Here is a 20,901-nt window from a genome sequence, read left to right on the forward strand (position 1 = left end):
CAGTTTTTGCAGATCAGTCTAAGGCTGCGTGCCCACGTTGCGTATTACAAGCGTATATGCTGCGGAATTTCCGCAGCGTAAACGCTTGTAAAACGCATGTATATCCGCACCCCATGGTCCCCAATGGCATTCCGCAATGTAAATGCCCATGCTGCGGATTTTTCCGCAGCGTATATGCTGCGGTCAAAAATCCGCAGCATGTTCATTAATTTTGCGTTTCCGCATGCGGAATCAATGTGCGGATGGTACCCAAGTCTGGAGGAGAGGAGACTCTCATCCAGACCTGGGTACCAAAGAACCTGTAAAAAAAAAAAGAATAAAATAAAGTTTATACTTATCTTCTGATGTTTTCCCTCCGTCGCGCTGTTGTCTGAAGGACCTGCCACGTCATGAGTCATGTGACCCATCACATGACTCAATGACTTCACCGCAGGTCCTGCACACAACAGCGTGAGCCGCTCAAGACTCCGGACGGGGCAGAGAACGCATCGGAAAGTTAGTATAAACTTTTATTTTTTCATTTTTTACCATTCTGATTCTTTTTTTTTTCAACTATTACTTGGTCACACTATATAAATCCATGCCGGTTGCATGGATTTATATAGTGTGAACAAGTTGTCAAGCACTTTTCCAAGTGATGCTAAAATCGCTTGGAGACGTGCTTGATAACCTGCATGCGGAAATGCATGCAAAGACGCCTCACAAACGCTTCTACCTGGCGGGAAAACCGCATGTAAAATCCGCATGCGATTTTCATGCCAGGGAGAAGCGTAAAAAATATGCTTCAGTTCCGCAACGTGGGCACTTAGCCTTAGGCTAAGACATGCACGTCACTTTTTGGATTGCACCCCAAATGCATTTACACAATCATGGCCGAAAGTGTTGGCACCCTTGAAATTGTTGCAGAAAATGAAGGATTTCTCCCAGAAAATTATTGCAATTACAGTTTTGTTATACACATGTTTATTTCCTTTGTGTGTATTGTAACAACACGAAACGGAGAAAAAAAAGACAAATTGGGCATAATTTTACACATGACCCCAAAAATGGGCTGGACAAAATTGTGGCTAAACAACTTTGTTTCAAGCATGTGATGCTTGTTCAAACTCACCTGTGACAAGTAACAGGTGTGGGCAGTAGGAAAATCCTAACTTCTCCCCTTTTCATCTGGTTTCAGGTGACTCAGGGGCTGTGCACACGATCTGGAGACGCTGCGGGTTTGACGCTGCATGTCGTGCAGCATCAAATCTGCAGTGGCCAGTTGATACAGCATAGTGGATGGGATTTGTAGAAATCTCATGTCCACTATGCGTATCTGGGCACCTGCGGATCACCCGCAGAAATTGACATGCGGCGCGTATTTCCAGAGCGCAGCATGTCAATTTCTCTTGTGGGTCTGCATGCGGACTTACCTCATAGACCTAACCTCTCAATGTTTCCATTGTGTATCTGCCGCACTAAGCATGGAGAACAGAAAGACAAGAAAACTGAGGACTTGAGAACCTAAATTGTTGAAAAATATTGACAATATCGATGTTTAAAGTCCATCTCCAGAGATCTTGATGGTTTTTGTCCACAGCGCACAGCATAATCAAGAAGTTTAAAACCCATGGCACCGTAGATGATCTCTTTCCGTGGACTGCAGAGAAAAATTGATGAAAGATTGCAACACAGGATAGTCCGGATGGTGGATAAGCAGCTCCTATCAAGTTCCAAAGAAACTCGAGCTGTCCTTCAGGCTCAGAGTTTGTGCTGACACTGATGCACCATCTGTCGACATTTAAATGAAATGAAACTCTATGGCAGGAGACCCAGGAGGACCCCAGGAGACATTTGAAAAAAAAAAAAAAAAAAAAGCTAGACTGTAGTTTGGCAAAATGTACATCAGTAAGCCAAAATCTTTCTAGGAAAGAGTCTTGTGTACAGATGGAACCAAGATAGAGCTTTTTGGTAAAGCACATCATTCTAGAGTTTACCGAAAACAGAGTGAGGCTACAAAGAGAACACCGTAACTACAGTCAAATATGTTGGCGGGTCAAAAATGTTTTAGGATTGTATTGCTGCCTCTGCCACAGGGTGCATTGACTGTGTGCATGAAATCTGAAGATTTCCAAATAATTTTGGGTGGCAATGTAATACCCAGTGTCAGAAAGCTGTGTTTGTATCTTAGGTCATGGGTCTTCTAGCAGGACAATGATCCAAACATACTTCAAGAAGCACCCAGAAATGGATGGAAACAAAGTTCTGAAGTGGCCAGCGATGAGTCTGGAACTAAATCCCATTGAACACCTGTGGAGAGATCTTAAAATTGCTGTTGGGAGAAGACACCCTTCCCATATGAGACATGGAGCAGTTTGCAAAAGAAGAGCAGTCCAAAATTCCAAGTTGAGGTGTAAAAAGCTTGTTGATGGTTATAGGAAGCGACTGATTGCAGTTATTTATCCCAACTAAATACTATTATGTTAAGGGAGCTAACAATTTTGTCCGACCCATTTTTGCAGTTTTGTGTGGAATTATGTCCAATTTGTCTTTTTTCTCTGTTTTAAATAAAAAAAAAAAAGTGTATAACAAAACATGTGTAATTGCAATAATTTTCTGGGAGGAGTGCTTAATTTTCTGGAACAATTTCAAGAGTGCCAACATTTTCGACCAAGACTACATAGCCTTTTTGACTTGTATGGGTCTGTGTGTTATCTATTTTTTTATTTTTTTTAAATGGATTGAACATGGACAAAACAATAAGGCTTAAGGTGCTTCTGCATATTCATATGCTTCAGAATTTATAAGCCAAACCCAGGAGTGGAGCCTACGCCGGCCAGAATGTACCTTTCTGGGTTTTCTTTTACGCTGTCCTGACTTAGAGAAAAATGTAGCATTACATAGCTTTCATAGCAATTACTCGTGCCCAATTTCTATCCAGCAATGGTGTACCTGCGAAGAAAGGAATTTTAGTAGTCCACTGATGTCTTAACAGCGGAGCCTTAAAAGGAATCTGTCAGCAGGTTTTGTTATGTAATCCGAAAACAGCGGGAGATATGGGCGAAACACGGATTTCAAGGATGTCACTTTTTTTTTAGCTGTGTGCTGTTTACGTTGAAGGTTTTATCGCTAGCACATTGTCATTGCTGGAACTAGCTGGTCCTACCACAACCCCACCTCTGATACGCAGCTCTCTTGTCACTATACAATGTATATACCGAGCCTGGTATGGGCGGGATTTGCGTTCTCAGCTCTGCTTCATCCTACATCTAAAAACTGTCCCAACTACTGAACTCAGTAAACTAAGTGATACATCACTGGAATCAGGCTTGCCCGATTTTATACTGTTCTAAGATTAAATGGAAAAAAACTGCTGACAGATTTACTTAAAAAAGAAATCACATCTGTTTGCACAAACGCTGCAGAATTTTTGCCTTTTTCAGTTGTTACGTTATAAAATTGTATTGCAGACTTTTCCTGCAGCACGTGGATGAAATGTCATAATCTCATCCATTGTGCGGGTTTTGTAATGTGCAGCAGGTTTCCGTGCACAGACTTGCTGTGGAAAACCTATGTGAATGTACTGGTAAAGTAGTGAGTTAACTCCTCCATTCTAATTAAGGTCATCAGGCTAACCAACTATGTTCTGTAACAGATCTCCTCTGTGTGAATAGGGTTTGTAGTATGTGGCTCCTGTAGACGGTTACCAGGTGTTTGTATATTGTCCATTTGAGAAAGGGCTCAATAATAAATTACATGTGCATAGTTATATGAAGACTTCTTAATTGTTAATATGTCCAAATTTCTTGTAGGTTAATGGCCCAGATGGTATATTACAGAATGGGGTGGATGATGGAGTGGGAAAAACAAGTCAGTTGCTGGGTGAGCTGAACTTTGAGGAAGATGAAGAAGACACCTATTACACCAAGGATCTTCCAGTGCATGCCTGCAGGTAGGTTTACTGTATTCTCTAACTACATCACCTGATTTAGGAACATGCCTGTTTGGTCTCTGCTGTTAACACTGACTATGCTTTTCAATTTTAAGGATGCAATTAGATTCCATGTATTTTTTTATTTAGCCTTTTTATTCACTTATTTTTGTAAATTGATAACTTCTATGTGTGGGTTTAACACATGTTATGTCTGTTACACGTGCATCTCACTAAATTGGAATATCATCAAAAAGTAAATTTATTTCAGTTCTTCAATCCAAAAAGTGAAACTCATATATTATATAGTCATTACAAACAGAGTGATCTATTTCAAGTGTTTATTTCTGTTAATGTTGATGATTATGGCTTACAGCCAATGAAAACACTAAAGTCATTATCTCAGTAAATTAGAATACTTTATAACAGCTTGAAAAATGTTTTTTAAAATCCGAAATGTTGGCCTACTGAAATGTATATTCTGTAAATGCCCTCAATACTTGGTCGGGGCTCCTTTTGCATCACTTACTGCATCAATGCGGCGTGGCATGGAGGCGATCAGCCTGTAGCACTGCTGAGGTGTTATGGAAGCCCAGGTTGCTTTGATAGCAGCCTTCAGCTCGTTTGCATTGTTGGGTCTGGTGTCTCATCTTCCTCTTGACAATACCCCATAGATTCTCTATGGGGTTAAGGTCAGGCGAGTTTGCTGGCCAATCAAGCTCAGTGATACTGTTGTTTACAGCAGCAGAAGGGAAGGAAGGGAGACACAGATCCATTACTAGTGGGTAGGCAGAGCCCCACAGGATAGTTCACCTCAGATTAGAAAAAGTGACGACCGGCCCCTCCAGCTTAGGCTCCTCCTACTCCATGTCCTTCAGTTTTAAATTTGAGGTTGCAGAGGATAGTCGCTGCCTTTGCAGCTCCTCAGACGAATTTTTTATTTTACATTCCCGGAGACCTGGACCCCCCCGTGGTCTAGAGGTCTCAGGGGGTCTCGGCGCTGCTGGGACCCCTGTCCCTCCCCTGGCGGATCTGCGTACCCCCTAAGGAGGTCCCTGCAGAAGCCTGCCGGCCCCGGGGGATACAGGGCGCTCCCTGGCGGAGACGCACACCGCTTCTTGGGGTTCCTGCGCGCTCTGCCGTGAGGGGGAGCAAAGGGCCACGGCGCCACGCATCCCTGGGGGTCCCTGTGGCGCTCAGCTGGGTAAGTGCTCATCAGTTCTGAGTGCTTCAGCGGCTGCTGCGGCCGCTGCTCTTACTGTACATGTGGTGACTGCAGTTTTGTCCGTTACAGGATATCACCGCTGCATTCGGCGTTTGGAGATCTCTGCTAGCAGGGACGGGGAAGCGCGGGCTCTGTTGGTGTGTGACGGCGGGGGGCGTGGCTTCGCGCTTCTCTGCTCCCTGTCACTTATCCTCAAACAGGAAGCGCTCGGAAAGCGCGCGCTGGAGCTGACCCAGCCCCTTCTTCTCCTGGGTCCTTCGGCCGGCGTCCATTTCCACGTGCAGCGCCTCCTGCTCCCTGCTCCCCGCTCTCTACACCTCCCCAGAGAAGAGCAGTCATCGCGGCCAGCTGGTGAGTCACTTCTGCCTTTTAAAGCAGAAGGTTCCGTTTGCTCACTATTGCAGCGCAGAGCACCTTACTGCTGGCCTGTTAAGGCAGACAGGGTGTGCTATATTCGGCGCTGCTATCTCCCTGCTGAGGAGGCCCTGGGACCCCACACCTCTGTCCTTTTAAGGCAAAGGGGTATTGTGTGGTCAGCAGCATTAACCCCTTCTCAGGGGTCTGGCCTCATCAAGGCAGTTAACCTGTTCTGGAGTGCCCGCTTCTGGGATCAGAGCGCGCATCTCCCTAGTCTGTTAGGTTAACTTTTGCTCTGCAGGCAGCTGGGGTAGCTCTCTCCCTCTGGAGGAGCTTTAACCCTTCAGTGCTTGGTGATTTTTTTGCGAGGAACAGGCTGTGGTAGCGGGATCACACTTCCTCGGTTACTGTACCCATTGTAAGGGGTTATTACCGCCTTATCTGCGACGCTCGCAACTGTGTGGGGACATGTCTGATCAGGGACCAGGGGGCGTGGACCTCTCTCCCGGTCCTCTTCAGGATCGGTCACGCCTATCTGATACGCCGGGGTCTTCGATGGAGTCAGGTTCGACACTGGTCGGGGGTCTCAGTGATGTTAAAGTGGAAGCGCTCACTCGCTCCATTGACAGTCTGTCGGACCTCCTGGGTCATTGGGTATCAGCTAAGTCCCAAACGACATCACGAGGCAAGAAGCGCCACAGGCCTGTGGTGGCGCCGTCTCCTCCGCGCAGTGCGTCGGAGGTTTCGGAATCACCGACAGACTCTGATGGTGAGATTTCCGATTCTGATGAAGAGGATCGGCAGGGTCGCTCCGCTTCGCTTTCGGGCCGCGTGGATGCTTTTATTGGGGCTATGCGGGAAGCTTTACAGCTGTCTGAAGAGGTGACGAGGCGCCCTGGCAAGTCGGCCCGGCTGTATCAGGAGTCGCGTCGGGCTCGTTCGACGCTGCTGGCGCACGATGAACTTATCGAGGCGGTGGAGAAGGAACGCCTGTGTCCGGATAAACGCTTCCAGGGGATGCTGTTTTTTGATGCCCTGTAACCCTGCTCCTCGGAGACTATCGCTAATTGGGTCCCCTCGCCTGAAGTGGACGTGCCATTGTCTCAGCTGAGCAAATCCTCTTTGCTTCCTGTTAAAGGGAAGGCGAGTCTACAGGACCCGCTAGACAGAAGGACGGAGTTAGCGGCGAAGTCCATCTACGAGGCCGCGGGTCATGGATTCCGAGCGGCCTTGGGGGCCATGTGGGCTAGTGAGGCTTCTCTGCGGTGGTTGGATCAGCTGCGGACGGCGTGGCAAGATGGGTCTCCGCTGTCTCAGGTGGAAAGGCTCTTCCAGCTGTTGGAAGAGACGGCCCGATATGGCAAGGACGCAGTGCTGGATACTACTTCGGTTCTGTCCAGGGTTCAATCCTCGGCCGTCACAGTCAGAAGAGCACTGTGGCTTAAACAGTGGACTGGAGACGCGGTATCCAAACAAGGTTTGTTGAGTCTGGCATACAAGGGCGGTCAGCTTTTTGGTTCGGACCTCACGGAGCTGATTGCCAAGGCCAAGGATTCGGCTTTGCCTCAGAGAAAAGCAGCTTCTTCTACGTCTTGCAAGTCAAGTGCCGGTAGTGGTCGTCAGTCCTTTCGGCCCAGGGGACGGTTCGGTCAGCCCTCTTGGAGATCGGGTCGTCCCTCGTCTTCCGGAAAGAAGACCACCCAGAAATCCCGTACACCCTGGAAACAACATTTCCGTCAGGACAAACGGGACAAAAAGCCCGCTAAGGCGGACTGACGCCAGGAACCCTCTCGAGGGCTCTCGGGTGGGAGGTCGTCTGCTTCAGTTCGGGTCGATTTGGGCGTCCCACGTATCGGACGCCTGGGTAACGCGGGTTATGTCGGCAGGCTATTTCATAGTTTCATTCTCGACACTGGGACAGGTTTCGTCAGTCTCGCTTCCCGTCCAAGCCCAAGCTGGCTGCCGCACTGCTGCGGGAGGTCGACTCTCTTCTGCAGCAGGGTGTGGTGGTTCTGGTTCCGCCGGGGAAGGGGGTTTTACTCCCTTTTTGTGGTCCCCAAAAAGGAGGACAAGTTTCGCCCCATTCTGGACCTCAAAGAATTGAATGTTCATGTCCGGACCCGGAAATTCCGTATGGAGTCTCTTCGCCCTGTCGTGGCGGCCCTGTCGCAGTACGATTTCTTGGTGTCGATCGACATCCGCGACGCCTATTTGCGTGTCCCTATCGGCAGGGCTCACCAGCGCTTCCTGCGTTTCGCCATAGGTCAGGCCCATTACCAGTTTGTGGCCCTACCATTCGAGTTGGCCTTGGCGCCCAGGGTTTTTACAAAAATTCTGGCGCCACTCATGGCGCTCCTTCGAAGGCAAGGAGTTACGATTCTCCCCTACCTGGACGACCTGTTAATTGTGTCGCCCACAGCCGAGGAGGCGGTGACAGCTCGCAATCTCTCCCTTCAGCACCTGGAGGACTTCGGGTGGCTGGTCAATTGGAGGAAGTCGTCATTGGAGCCGTCGCAGTCAATTCTGTTCTTGGGGATGCATTTCGACACGGTACGGGCAGTGGTGTCCCTGCCTCCGGACAAACCATGTCCAGGATATGAGGTCGGCGATGGCGATGTCCCTTCGGAAGTGTATGCGCCTTCTGGGTCTGATGGTGGCGGCAATGGAAGCGGTACCGTTTGCACAATTTCATTCCCGGGGTCTCCAAAATCTTATTCTGACCCGTTGGGATCGATCGCCGGCTTCGCTAGATCGCTGTGTCAGTATCTCCCGCAGGGTGCGAGAGTCTCTTGGATGGTGGTTACGTCCGGAGGCTTTATCCCTGGGGAAATCCTTCTTCCTCCCACGGTGGTCGGTCATTACCACCGATGCCAGCCTGACTGGCTGGGGGGGGGGGGGGGTTTGGAACGATCTCTGGGTTCAGGGGGTCTGGTCGTCAGAGGAGTCGTCTCTGCCAATCAACATCCTGGAGTTGAGAGCGATTTTTCTCTGCCTCCGACATTGGACGGTCCCCTTGAGCGGACTGCCGGTCCGGATTCAGACAGACAATGCGACAGCGGTCGCGTATATCAACCATCAGGGCGGGACGAGGAGTTCCAGACTCGTGATGGAGGTCTCGCCGATCCTGGTATGGGCCGAGTCCAGGGTTCCAGCCATCTCCGCGATTCACATCCCAGGAGTGCTGAATATCACGGCGGACTTCCTCAGTCGCGAGCAGGTGGATCACGGAGAATGGAGTCTTCATCCGGATGTTTTTGCACTGCTGTGCTCCCGTTGGGGGACTCCCCAGGTGGACTTGATGGCATCCAGGCTGAATGCCAGGATTCCGACGTTCATGTCCAGGTACAGGGACCCAGAGGCTGTGGCGGTAGATGCTCTAGTGGCCCCGTGGGACCAGTTCAAGCTTATCTACATGTTTCCACCGGTATCCTTACTTCCTCTGGTGGTCCGGCGTATCAAACTCGAACGAATTCCGGCAATTTTGGTGGCGCCGGATTGGCTGCGGAGGGCGTGGTATTCAACGCTGGTGTCTCTTCTGGCGGCGCCTCCGTTTCCACTGCCTCTTTGCCCGGACCTGTTAACCCAAGGGCCCATTCGTCATCCGGACCTGAAGTCTCTTCGTTTGACGGCGTGGCTCTTGAGACCGAGATATTGACCCGTCGTGGGTTTTCGGCCGAGGTCATTGCCACCTTGCGGGCGGCCAGAGGTCCAGCTACGACTAGGATTTATCACAGAACTTGGGAGGCCTTCTATTCATGGTGTTCTGGATCGTCAAGGAACCCGAGCGTTTTTTCCATTCCCAACTTCTTGGCTTTTCTGCAATGTGGTTTGGCCAAGGGTCTGGCGGTTGGTACCTTGCGGGGTCAGGTATCTGCACTATCCGTACTTTTTCGGAAGGCTATTGCCTCGCGCAGGGATGTGCTCTCGTTTTTTCGCGGGGTTGCACGTCAGTTTCCGCCTCGGAGGGCGTTTGTGGCTCCTTGGCGGCTCAATCTAGTGACGCGCCCCTGGGCCTGTGTCGCGCTGCGTTGCGCACGCGGGAGCTTACCCGGAGCCGGATCTGTTGAGGGTTGTAGTCTCGTGGCGGTGACCCGGTCCATGCCCAGGGAGTCAAACTGAGCGGCGATGTATCAGCGGTAGATGTTGGACGACTACGCCACCCGTTGAGTACAGCTAAGGAGCTGCTGCTGCAGGGCAGACCGCTGAGGCTGGTGGTAGGATTGTGCAGCGTGATAGTATAGCCCCCAACGGGAGGGGTATGGCCTCAGGGCAGCCGACGTGGATGATGGGGGTAGCAGGAACCACTCGGAGACGGTACGGTGTAGTTCAGGGTCTTTACTGGTGACAAAGATAGACCCTCCCGGAGTACTGGCTAGCGATTGGGGCCTGGTCAGTCCTTGAGCAGATGGGATCTCCCCTGGCCAGGCGGAGTTGTAGGCCTCCCAAACTAACTGTACTCTTCTGGCTACCTTGCTAGAGGCGGGTATAAGTAGCCCACGTCCCTCAGTGTACCGTGTGGTGCTCACCCGTATGGCCGGTGACTCGGGGCCTTCTAGTAGCTTCCGCTCTACGACGGCGGTGCTGGTCCCATGCGTGTGACCGTGCCTTCGGGTTTCTTGGCCAGAGGACCTGGAATCCCCTGCCTGACGGATTCTGCTGCTGGGTAGGAGTTAGTCCCCACAGCCTCGGACTCCGGGTCCGGTAAGAAATCTTCTCAGTCAGGGCGAGCTCTGCAGCTGCCAGCCCCTGACTCCTTGTAACACTGCTCCCACAGAGCTCCTGATGTTCTGTTCCTATATTTGCTTCTTTTCTCTGTCTCTACTTCTTCTCTACTCACTAACCCTGCCTCAGCCCCAGTTTTATATAGGGGAAGTTCTTCCCCTCCCAGGACTGTGCAGGAGGTGTGGCATGCATAGGATTCCTGACCAAGAGACCTCCCACCTGCTCTCAGACGTAATATCTCTATCACTGTGGCAACCAGACCCCTGGGGTGTCACATTCCCCCCTAGTGAAATTTAGTACTCCGGGACTAAACATATTTTTAGAAAAACATAACAAGGTATAACAATAATAATACAATAAGAAAAACACATAAAGATGGTTACGGCGTGTCCGCAACCGGGTGCAGTTTTGAAGAAAAGCAAGGTGTCCATTTCACCAAAACAGGGAGACGTAACCAGGTAGGGGTCTGTCCTGCCCCGAGTCCTTAACAGTCTTTAGTCCGTCCTGGGTTACGCTCCAACTATGTACACAGGATTCCCGGTAAATCCACCAAAGACTCCTATAAACAACTAGAAACACATAATTATACACAAGCAACAAGAAAAACAGGTAACCACAAATAAAACAATTTATACACTTCAAATCCTCCAACGTGCGGGTAACTGGCCTCTAGTGGCCCTAGTGGACCTACGGAGCTGACTGTCTGGCCCTGAACTACAGGGTGTAGGAGCTGTCAAGGGTAAATTGGGCAGCTGTCTATGGGCCCTTTGGCTCACTAGGGATATGGCAGGCTCACTGCAAGCAGAGGGTTGATCCTCCTGATCTGCTGGTGTGGGGTCTTCTGCCTCCTGGACCGGCTGTTCTTCCAGCTCTACCTGTTGCTCCGTAGGTGCTTGGGATGCTGGTTGGAGGAAGGTGAGTACGGGTACCACAACTGCACCATTGACTTGAGTCCAAGACCGAGGGAAGTCTCCGAGCACAGTACTAACCATATCTTCCCTTTCCTCTACGGGTCGATGGTCTTCTTGTTCCTCTTCAGGGTTCCGTAGCTGTTCAGGACACTTCTTCAGGTGATCCCGGGATACAATGGCTGTGGTCTCCCCTTCGTCTTTACTGATGGTACAGACCTTCGGGTTCTCGTGGCTTGAGGGCAGTACGGTGTACGGGTCCTTCTCCCACTGGTCGTCCAACTTGTGGAGCCGTCTTTTCCTCTTCAAGACCTGCTCTCCGGACACCAGGGGAACAGCGGGAGCATACTGGTTGTAAGTTTTCTCTGGTCTCTCCCTAGCCTGACAGAGACTTCGCTCCACGCTCTCCTGTACTTTCCGGTACTGCTGCTGCCTCTCTGTGTCCCAGTCTGCTTCTGGTGAAGTGTCCTCGGGTGTCAGGACTCCCATTTCCAGGTCAACAGGTAACTTACCAGGTCTCGCCCTCATTAGGTAAGCCGGGGTACAGTTGGTGGAACCTACCGGGATGTGGTAGTATAGGTCCACCAGATCGGGCAGCTTCTCAGGCCACAGACTGCGTTCTTCCAGGGGCAACGTTTTCAGAAGATCCATTACCACCTGGTTCATTTTCTCACAAAGTCCATTAGTTTGCGGATGATAGGGTGTCGTCCTTATCTTCTGGCAGCCATACAGATTGCAGAATTCCTGGAAGACCTCTGCTTCAAAGGCAGGTCCCTGGTCCGTCAGCACTTGGTCCGGGTACCCGTGTGGACGGCAGAAGTGCTGCTGGAAGGCTCTAGCTGCTGTTTGAGCCGTTAAGTCCTTGACGGGGACGACAACCAAGAACCGGGAGTAATGATCCACGATGGTTAACGCGTAGACGTAGCCACTTCTGCTTGGAGTCAGTTTTACATGATCCAAGGCTACCAGTTCCAACGGCTGCCGGGTGACGATGGACTGCAGGGGAGTCTTCTGGCTGGCACGGTCCTTCCTCCTCAGGTTGCACGGGCCACAGTCTCTGCACCACCTCTCGATGGTTCCCCTCATGCCTACCCAATGGAACCGCCCGCGCAGCAGGAACTCCAGCTTCTTCCATCCGAAATGCCCAGCTCCATCGTTGTATGCCTCCATCACCATGGCTGCGTCTCGTCGTGGCACCACTACTTGCCAGATTAGTTCATGCGTCCGGGAGTTAACCATCCTGCGGCACAACTTCCCCTTGTAAAGGAACAGTCTACTCTTTTCTGCCCACAGTTGCTTGGCTTCCTCCGGAGCGTTTGGGTCAAGGCGAGCCTCTGGCCGAGTCAGCATCTCCTTCACCAGCCGGACGGCAGGGTCACTGTCTTGCGTTTCCGCCCAGTTGTAGTGAGGTAAGGGGTTAAGCGTAGCGCCTTGCTTACTCCTTACCCGATGGGAATACTGGATAGTCCCATGACTGTGAAACGCGGGGAGTTCGACTTCTTCCAGTCCCTCTGGATCTTCTCCTACGTCCGGTAGGTTTGGCATCCTGGACAGGGCGTCCGCGTTGGTATTGGAGCGTCCTGCCCGGTATTTGATGGTGAACTCGTAGTTGGACAGGCGGGCCATCCATCTCTGCTCTAGGGCACTGAGTCTTGCCGTGTCCAGGTGTGTCAACGGGTTGTTATCCGTGTACACGACGAACCGGGAAGAAGCGAGGTAGTGCTTAAAGCGTTCGGTGACTGCCCACACCACTGCCAGGAACTCTAGCTTAAATGAGCTGTAATTCTCAGGGTTTCTTTCGGTGGGTCGCAGTTTTCGGCTGGCGTAAGCGATTACTCGCTCCTTCCCCTGCTGGATCTGGGACAACACGGCTCCTAGCCCGATGTTACTTGCGTCGGTGTAGAGGATAAAGGTCTGGCTGTAATCCGGGTACGCCAGGATTTCATCCCCCGTGAGGGCCATCTTCAGCTGGCGGAAGGACTCTTCTTCCAACTTCTCCCATCTGAAGGGCGGCTTCTGGTTCTTGGCCTTCCGGGACTGGCCTATCAGGGGGTCCTGCATAGGAGCTGCCTTTTTGGTGAAACCGGGGATGAACCTGCGGTAGTAGCCTACCAACCCGAGGAACTGCCGCACTTCCTTTACACTGGAGGGACTTGGCCATTCCTTAATTGCGGTGATCTTATCAGGGTCGGGAGCCACTCCGTCAGCGCTCACCACGTGTCCCAGGTACTGCACCTTTGGTTTCAGGAGGTGACACTTGGAGGGTTTCACCTTTAGGCCGTAGCTTGCCAGAGCTTCGAACACTTCCGCCAGGTGTTTCAGGTGGTCCTCATAAGTCTTAGAATATACGATGACATCGTCCAGGTACAACAGGACCGTCTCGAAGTTTCTGTGGCCCAGACAGCACTCCATTAATCGTTGGAAGGTTCCTGGTGCGTTGCAGAGTCCGAACCGCATACAGGTAAACTCGCTAAGTCCCATCGGGGTGGTGAATGCGGTCTTCTCCCGGTCCGCCTCTGCTACAGGAACCTGCCAGTACCCACTAGTGAGATCCAAGGTAGAGAAGAAGTTAGCAGATCTTAAAGCAGCCAAAGACTCCTCTATCCTTGGTAAGGGGTACGCATCCTTGTGTGTGATACGGTTGATTTTCCGGTAATCTACACACATCCTCATGGTGTTGTCTTTCTTTTTGACCAAGACTAGTGGAGCTGCCCAGGGGCTACAGCTATCCCTGATCACCCCAGCCTCCTTCATGTCTCTAAGCATCCCCTTGGCGTGTTGGTAGTGTGCAGGGGGTACGGGTCGATACCTCTCTTTTATGGGAGGATGGTCTCCCGTGGGGATGTGGTGTTCTACCCCCTTGACTCGCCCGAAGTCTAACGGGTGTTTACTAAACACTCTCTCGTACTCTTGAACCACCCGATAGACTCCCTGTTTCTGGTGTGAGGGAGTGGAGTCAGTACCCAAATGTAGTTGCTGACACCAGTCCTCCATTGTTTTCTTAGAGCCGTTACCTTCCTCCGGGTGAGATGGAGGCAAGGGTTCCACAGATTGTATAGCATTTTGGTTAATGGTATATAATTTGGCTAGCGTGGCATACCGGGGCAGGTACACTTCCCTCTTCCCGATATTGATTATGCGAACGGGCACCCTCCCATGGCGTACATTAACCACCCCCCGTGCTGTCAAGATGGTGGGCCTACTGTCTGAGTAAACTGGTTCTACCATTGCCTGGTAATCTCTACCTCTCAGACCAATAGCTGCCCGGCACCATATCATCATTTCACTTTTTGGGGGCATGGCAATAGGGAAAGGGTCACACATTCTCACGCTACCAATCTCACTGCCGGAGAGTTCCACCTGTTGCCGTCGCATCAGTGCCCGGATCTCTTTTTGGAGCACTCGCTGCTCGCCGGAGCTGGCGTTCTTGGCAACCTGCTGTAAAAGGAAAATCACCTCTGCAAGACAATTTTCAATTACATTAGTTCCTAGAGTTATCTTTGGGTGACTCTCGTGTTTGTCAATGTCTACAATGATCAGTCCCTGTGCTGCCAGTTCAACTCTACCAATTTTAATGGTCACCTCTTTAAATCCGATCTGTGGCATGGGCTGACCATTGCTGGCGATGATACTCAAGTCGTCGTCAGGGTAGCGGGTAATATCCGAGTCATTCCAGTACTGCTTGAAGAGCGGTGGTGACCTGTGACTCGGTGTCCAGTAGGGCACTCATAGGAATGCCATCCAGTACCACAGGCAAGACTGGACGTCCTCCCACATATTTGTCGCGCCAGTTCGATGGGCCTGATGATCTTTTTCCTAGGGGTTGGCCCTCTACCCTAGGTTGTGCCAGTTTAAAGGACAGTACCTTGCCATATGTCCGGGTTGATTGCAGCGGCGGCAGATGGGTCGTCCGTCCTCGTTGTATCGGTCGCTGAGTCTCCCTCTGGCCGGTGGGGTCCTCCTTGGTCGACGCCACGGGATGTCCTCCGGTCCGGATGCCAGCTGGATCTTCCCTGGAGTGGAAACCTGTAAAGACTGCACAGTTCGGGTTAGCGCAGCAACGCTTTTAGCTAGCTCTTGGACCTGATGGTGCAGGTCTGGAGCCGGGTCATTGTTCAAAGCCTGCGCATCAGCTCCCACAGGCCCTGCCGACAAGGGTGCCGCCTCCTGGTGGTAAGTGGTAGTGGGGCGTCTGTGGGTCACAACGCCACCTGGTGCCGGTTCTCGGAGCACCCGGATGGCTCTGTCCTTGAACTGTGCAAATCCCAGATGAGGGTCCTGTAAGGCCATTGCCCGCAACTGGGTTCGGTGGGCATTGCAATATAAACCCTCTATAAATTGTTCAGTCAACAGCCTGTCCTCGTCTCCCACGCCGTCAGGGTCGGTCTGCTTAATGGCTCTCAGGGCCTCTTGTAGGTTCAGGGCATAGTCCCTTATACTCTCGTGTGCTCGCTGCTTGCACCCGTAGAATCTAAGCTTGATCTCGGCTGAGGTGCGGGTATCAAAGGTGTCCCTCAGCCGGGTTAGTATCCCTGCGATAGTCCTCCCCCCAGGTGGCCAGGACTTTACCTCCCTTTGGGCTGCCCCAGTTAATTGGGCCACCAGGATGCTCACTTTTTGCTCTTCTGTGAGGGGGTACACCTGGAAGAGGCTATCCAGCTTTTCTCTAAAGTCATGCAGGGTATGTGACTCCCCTGAGTACTGGGGTAGCCAGGCCGCTCCCGGGATATAGGGCATGGTGAAAGGCATGACTGCAGCAGCGGTGGCGCTGGCGGGGGTTGAGGCAGTGAAGCTCTCCTCCGTATCCGACATCCTCCTCCCCCCTAGTGGACCGTGGCCTACCTTGCGATGATCCTCTTCCGTAGGCCGCGGCTCCGCAGTAGATCGTCAGGGTTGAGGACCTTCCGTCGCGCTCCTGTGACGTCGGCGTCTGCTGGGCTCCTTCCAGGACCTTACGCGACGTCTGGACGTGAGGCGGGGCTTCAGTTCTCGCGCGCTTTCGGAGTCCACGCCCCTCTTCTTCCCGCGCGACGTCTTCAAGATGGCGTCCAACGGCGGGAAAACTCCACGGAAGGCGGGAAGAAGGCTGAAAATGGCGCCGGATGGCGGGAATCTTCACCGATGGCGGGAAGAAGGCTGAAGATGGCGCCGGATGGCGGGAATCTTCACCACAGGTAAGTTTGAACAGTCTTTTTCAGGCACGCAGTACCCGGTGGTTGCGGGCACGAAATCCTGCCGACTACGCCAAAAGTTGACGCGCCCCTGGGCCTGTGTCGCGCTGCGTTGCGCACGCGGGAGCTTACCCGGAGCCGGATCTGTTGAGGGTTGTAGTCTCGTGGCGGTGACCCGGTCCGTGCCCAGGGAGTCAAACTGAGCGGCGATGTATCAGCGGTAGATGTTGGACGACTACGCCACCCGTTGAGTACAGCTAAGGAGCTGCTGCTGCAGGGCAGACCGCTGAGGCCGGTGGTAGGATTGTGCAGCGTGATAGTATAGCCCCCAACGGGAGGGGTATGGCCTCAGGGCAGCCGACGTGGATGATGGGGGTAGCAGGAACCACTCGGAGACGGTACGGTGTAGTTCAGGGTCTTTACTGGTGACAAAGATAGACCCTCCCGGAGTACTGGCTAGCGATTGGGGCCTGGTCAGTCCTTGAGCAGATGGGATCTCCCCTGGCCAGGCGGAGTTGTAGGCCTCCCAAACTAACTGTACTCTTCTGGCTACCTTGCTAGAGGCGGGTATAAGTAGCCCACGTCCCTCAGTGTACCGTGTGGTGCTCACCCGTATGGCCGGTGACTCGGGGCCTTCTAGTAGCTTCCGCTCCACGACGGCGGTGCTGGTCCCATGCGTGTGACCGTGCCTTCGCGTTTATTGGCCAGAGGACCTGGAATCCCCTGCCTGACGGATTCTGCTGCTGGGTAGGAGTTAGTCCCCACAGCCTCGGACTCCGGGTCCGGTAAGAAATCTTCTCAGTCAGGGCGAGCTCTGCAGCTGCCAGCCCCTGACTCCTTGTAACACTGCTCCCACAGAGCTCCTGATGTTCTGTTCCTATATTTGCTTCTTTTCTCTGTCTCTACTTCTTCTCTACTCACTAACCCTGCCTCAGCCCCAGTTTTATATAGGGGAAGTTCTTCCCCTCCCAGGACTGTGCAGGAGGTGTGGCATGCATAGGATTCCTGACCAAGAGACCTCCCACCTGCTCTCAGACGTAATATCTCTATCACTGTGGCAACCAGACCCCTGGGGTGTCACACTAGTCTTGGAGGCTCTTCAGCATGGGCCGTTTGAGCCTATGGATTCAGCTACGCTTTACTTGCTTTCTTGGAAGGTGGCCTTCCTGGTGGCAGTCACCTCCTTGAGAAGGGTTTCTGAGTTGGCGGCACTGTCTTGCTCGCCCCCTTTTCTGGAGTTCCACCCGGATCGCGTGGTGCTTCGTACCCGTGGCGATTTTCTGCCTAAAGTGGTGTCGCATTTCCACGTCAATCAGGACATCGTGTTGCCCTCCCTCTGTCCGAATCCGAAAAGTCCAAAGGAGCGAGCCTTGCACTCGTTGGATTTGGTGCGGGATTTGAAGTTCTATCTTTCAATCACGCAAGGGTTTCGGAAGTCGGACTCTTTTTGTGATTCCTGCTGGTCGTCGGCGTGGTTAGCGGGCCTCCAAGGACACTATAGCTCGGTGGATACGTTCGGCTATCCTGGAAGCGTACCGGCTCAAGGCCGAGCCTTGTCCGGTTAAGGTTCGAGCTCATTCCACGAGAGCTGTTGGTTCGTCGTGGGCTTTTCATCAGGGGACCTCGGCAGCGCAGCTCTGCCGGGCGGCTACCTGGCACTCCGTTCACACTTTTACAAAATTTTATAAAGTGGACGTGAGTGCTTCCGCCGATGCGGCCTTGGGACGCAGGGTCCTGCAGGCGGCGGTGGTTTGGGTTTTCTCTTTATCTAGTTTTGGCGCTTGTTGCACGCTTAACTATGTTGTTGGGGTGTTGGCGATTCTGCCACTGTTTCCCACCCTTGAGTTCTGGACTGCTTTGGGACGTCCCACTAGTAATGGATCTGTGTCTATCTTCCTTCCCTTCTGCTGCTGAAAGACGGATTTTGGTAAGACCTTACCTGTAAAATCCTTTTCAGCGAAGGAAGGAAGGGAGACACAGCACCCTCCCATGGCAGAAGTGTATTATTGTTTTCCAGATGCGGCGCGACTCCTCTCTGATGGCGGTCATCTGGGCTGGGGTCGGCGCGCTAGGGCTCTGTTCCAGCATTGCCAGCTCATCGCAGTTGTCAGGTCCAGTGAGTAGTGCCTGGGACTGTGTGTTTTTTTTTTTTTTTTCCTGTTATATGCATAACCTGTTCTCTCGCATTTCTGAATTTTCGGAAGGGGTTGTTGTTCCGCTGGTGTTGTCTGCTCTTCCTTAGCTTGTGTACGGACTGAAGGACATGGAGTAGGAGGAGCCTAAGCTGGAGGGGCCGGTCGTCACTTTTTCTAATCTGAGGTGAACTATCCTGTGGGGCTCCGCCTACCCACTAGTAATGGATCTGTGTCTCCCTTCCTTCGCTGAAAAGGATTTTACAGGTAAGGTCTTGCCAAAATCCGTCTTTTAAACCAGGTATTGGTACTTTTGGCAGTGTGGACAGGTGCCAAGTCCTGCTGGAGAATGAAATCTCCATCTCCAAAAAGCTTGTCGGCAGAGGGAAGCATGAAGTGCTCTAAAATTTCCTAGTAGGTGGCTGCGCTGACTTTGGTCTTGATAAAACCCAGCAGATGGCATGGCTCCCCAAACCATCACTGATTGTGGAAACTTAACACTAGACCTCAAGCAGCTTGGATTGTGGCCTCTCCACTCTTCCTCCAGACTCTGGGACCTTGATTTCCAAATGAAAATTGGAACTCTGGGACCTTGTGGAGTGTGTCAATGACTGCCTTCTGGACATCTGTCAAGTCAGCCGTCTTCCCCATGATTGTGGAGCCTACTGAAACAGACTAAGGGACCTTTTTAAAAGCTTCGGAAGTCTTTGCAGGTGTTTTTGTTAATTATTTTAATTTACTGAGATAATGACTTTTGTGTTTTCATTGGCTGTAAGCCATAATCATCAACATTAACAGAAATAAACACTTGAAATAGATCACTCTGTTTATAATGACTCTATATAATGAGTTTCACTTTTTGGATTGAAGAACTGAAATAAATTAACTTTTTGATGATATTCTAATTTTGTGAGATGCACCTGTACATGCACATTCTTCTAGGAATTTCTTCCAAAATATAAAAACCCTTCTCAAATACATTGGAAAATTAGAGAAAGTGAGAAATTACTTTTTTGGCTGTGGACCTTTTTTAAAGGAGGGACTAGTGAGCTGTCCTGTCTAATGGGCTGTGCACACATTGCAGTTTTGTGTTTTTGTTGCTTTTTTTCTGAACAGATTTGTCACAAAACCTGAAGTGTTTCCTAGTTCTCGCCAAGTGAATGAGAACCCTGGAGTCTCATGCACACGCTTTTTTTTTTTTTTTTTTGTTCCGTGCAGATTTTATTCTGCAATATGTCAATTCTGTCCAGATTTCACTCATACTAATGAATGGGGTAAAAATCAGCAACAAAAAATGCACCTATTTTCCAGTGTTTTTCCTATCAAGAGATGCAGATATTTCTGCTTCCAATGCTTAACATGTGCACATCCCCACATTGTTTAGAATTGGAGCCCGCAAAGGGGAGAGAACACACACACTTTTTCTGAAACATTACCTGATATGATGGGTACCATTTAGGTTTAGTTAGGTAAATTTCTCCTGATGTATTACAATTAAAGGAAATCTAACTCTGAAGCAAATCAGACATTTTAATATACTACATTTCTTTTCTTATCTAGCTATTGTGGCATTCATGACCCTGCTTGTGTGGTCTACTGCAACACAAGTAAAAAATGGTTCTGCAATGGACGTGGGAACACCTCTGGCAGGTATGTGACAAATTATAATTTGTCTATCTGATTTTCATACTTTTCATTTCATTGTCCTTGGAAATCATAGAAACATTCTTTTCTTATTTTAGTACGTAAGGAGTACTTTGGGGAGATTACATTTTTCTGTACTGTTCCTGCCCTCATACACTATAAAGATGAGGTGTGCAGTTTTATGATCTTTATAATACTTGTTATTCACTGTGACAGAATCTGTTCCCTCACTGCCCCCTCCTCCTGTCTGGGTCATTACATCACACACAAGTATTCAGCTTACCCCTGTAAGGGACAGCCAGCCTGAGAAGAGGGGGTGTGGACACTCCCATTGTTCTATGCAGAGAAACAGCTATTATCAGGAGACTGGCTGATAACAGCGGGGAGCTGCACACTGCTGTAGTGTCCTAGACAGAGGGGTGGGCAGTGCAGTGAAAAGCAGCTCCTGTCACACCAGCCCCCTGATAGTGTCTCCCTGTCTGAAGTGAGGGGGCGTGGCCTGCTCACATCTTCTAGTAGCCCTGTGAATGAGACATTATCAGGGGGCTGCCTCTAGAAGCTTGGGAGCAGGCCATGTCCCTGACGTGCCCCCTCACATGAACTGCAGACCGATATTATCAGGGGGGCTGGTGTGACAGGAGCTGCTTTTCACTGCTCACCCCTCTGTCTGGGACATTACAGCATTGTGCAGCTCCCCGCTGTTATCAGCCAGTCTAATAGCTGTTTCTCTGCAGATAACAGGTGAGTGGCCTCACTCCCTTTTCTCAGGCTGGCTGTTCCTTCCAGGGGGGAGCAGCACCTGGTGTATGATGTAATGACCCAGACGAGAGAG

General features: G+C 51.1%; 1 protein-coding gene across 1 annotated transcript in view; it reads left to right on the forward strand.

Annotated features, from left to right (window-relative positions):
* The window catches only part of UPF1 (UPF1 RNA helicase and ATPase), a 132,368-nt gene that overhangs the window by 19,449 nt on the left and 92,018 nt on the right, over positions 1-20,901 (forward strand). Inside the window, exons 2-3 of the mRNA XM_073685945.1 lie at positions 3,792-3,931; positions 19,986-20,075. Of these exons, the coding sequence (XP_073542046.1) occupies positions 3,792-3,931; positions 19,986-20,075 (230 nt within the window). The remainder of the gene's footprint in view (positions 1-3,791; positions 3,932-19,985; positions 20,076-20,901) is intronic.

Source organism: Phyllobates terribilis, unplaced genomic scaffold (assembly GCF_046119375.1).
Source record: "Phyllobates terribilis strain yellow unplaced genomic scaffold, ASM4611937v1 Scaffold_1__5_contigs__length_1240528914, whole genome shotgun sequence".
Taxonomy (NCBI): Eukaryota; Metazoa; Chordata; class Amphibia; order Anura; family Dendrobatidae; genus Phyllobates; species Phyllobates terribilis.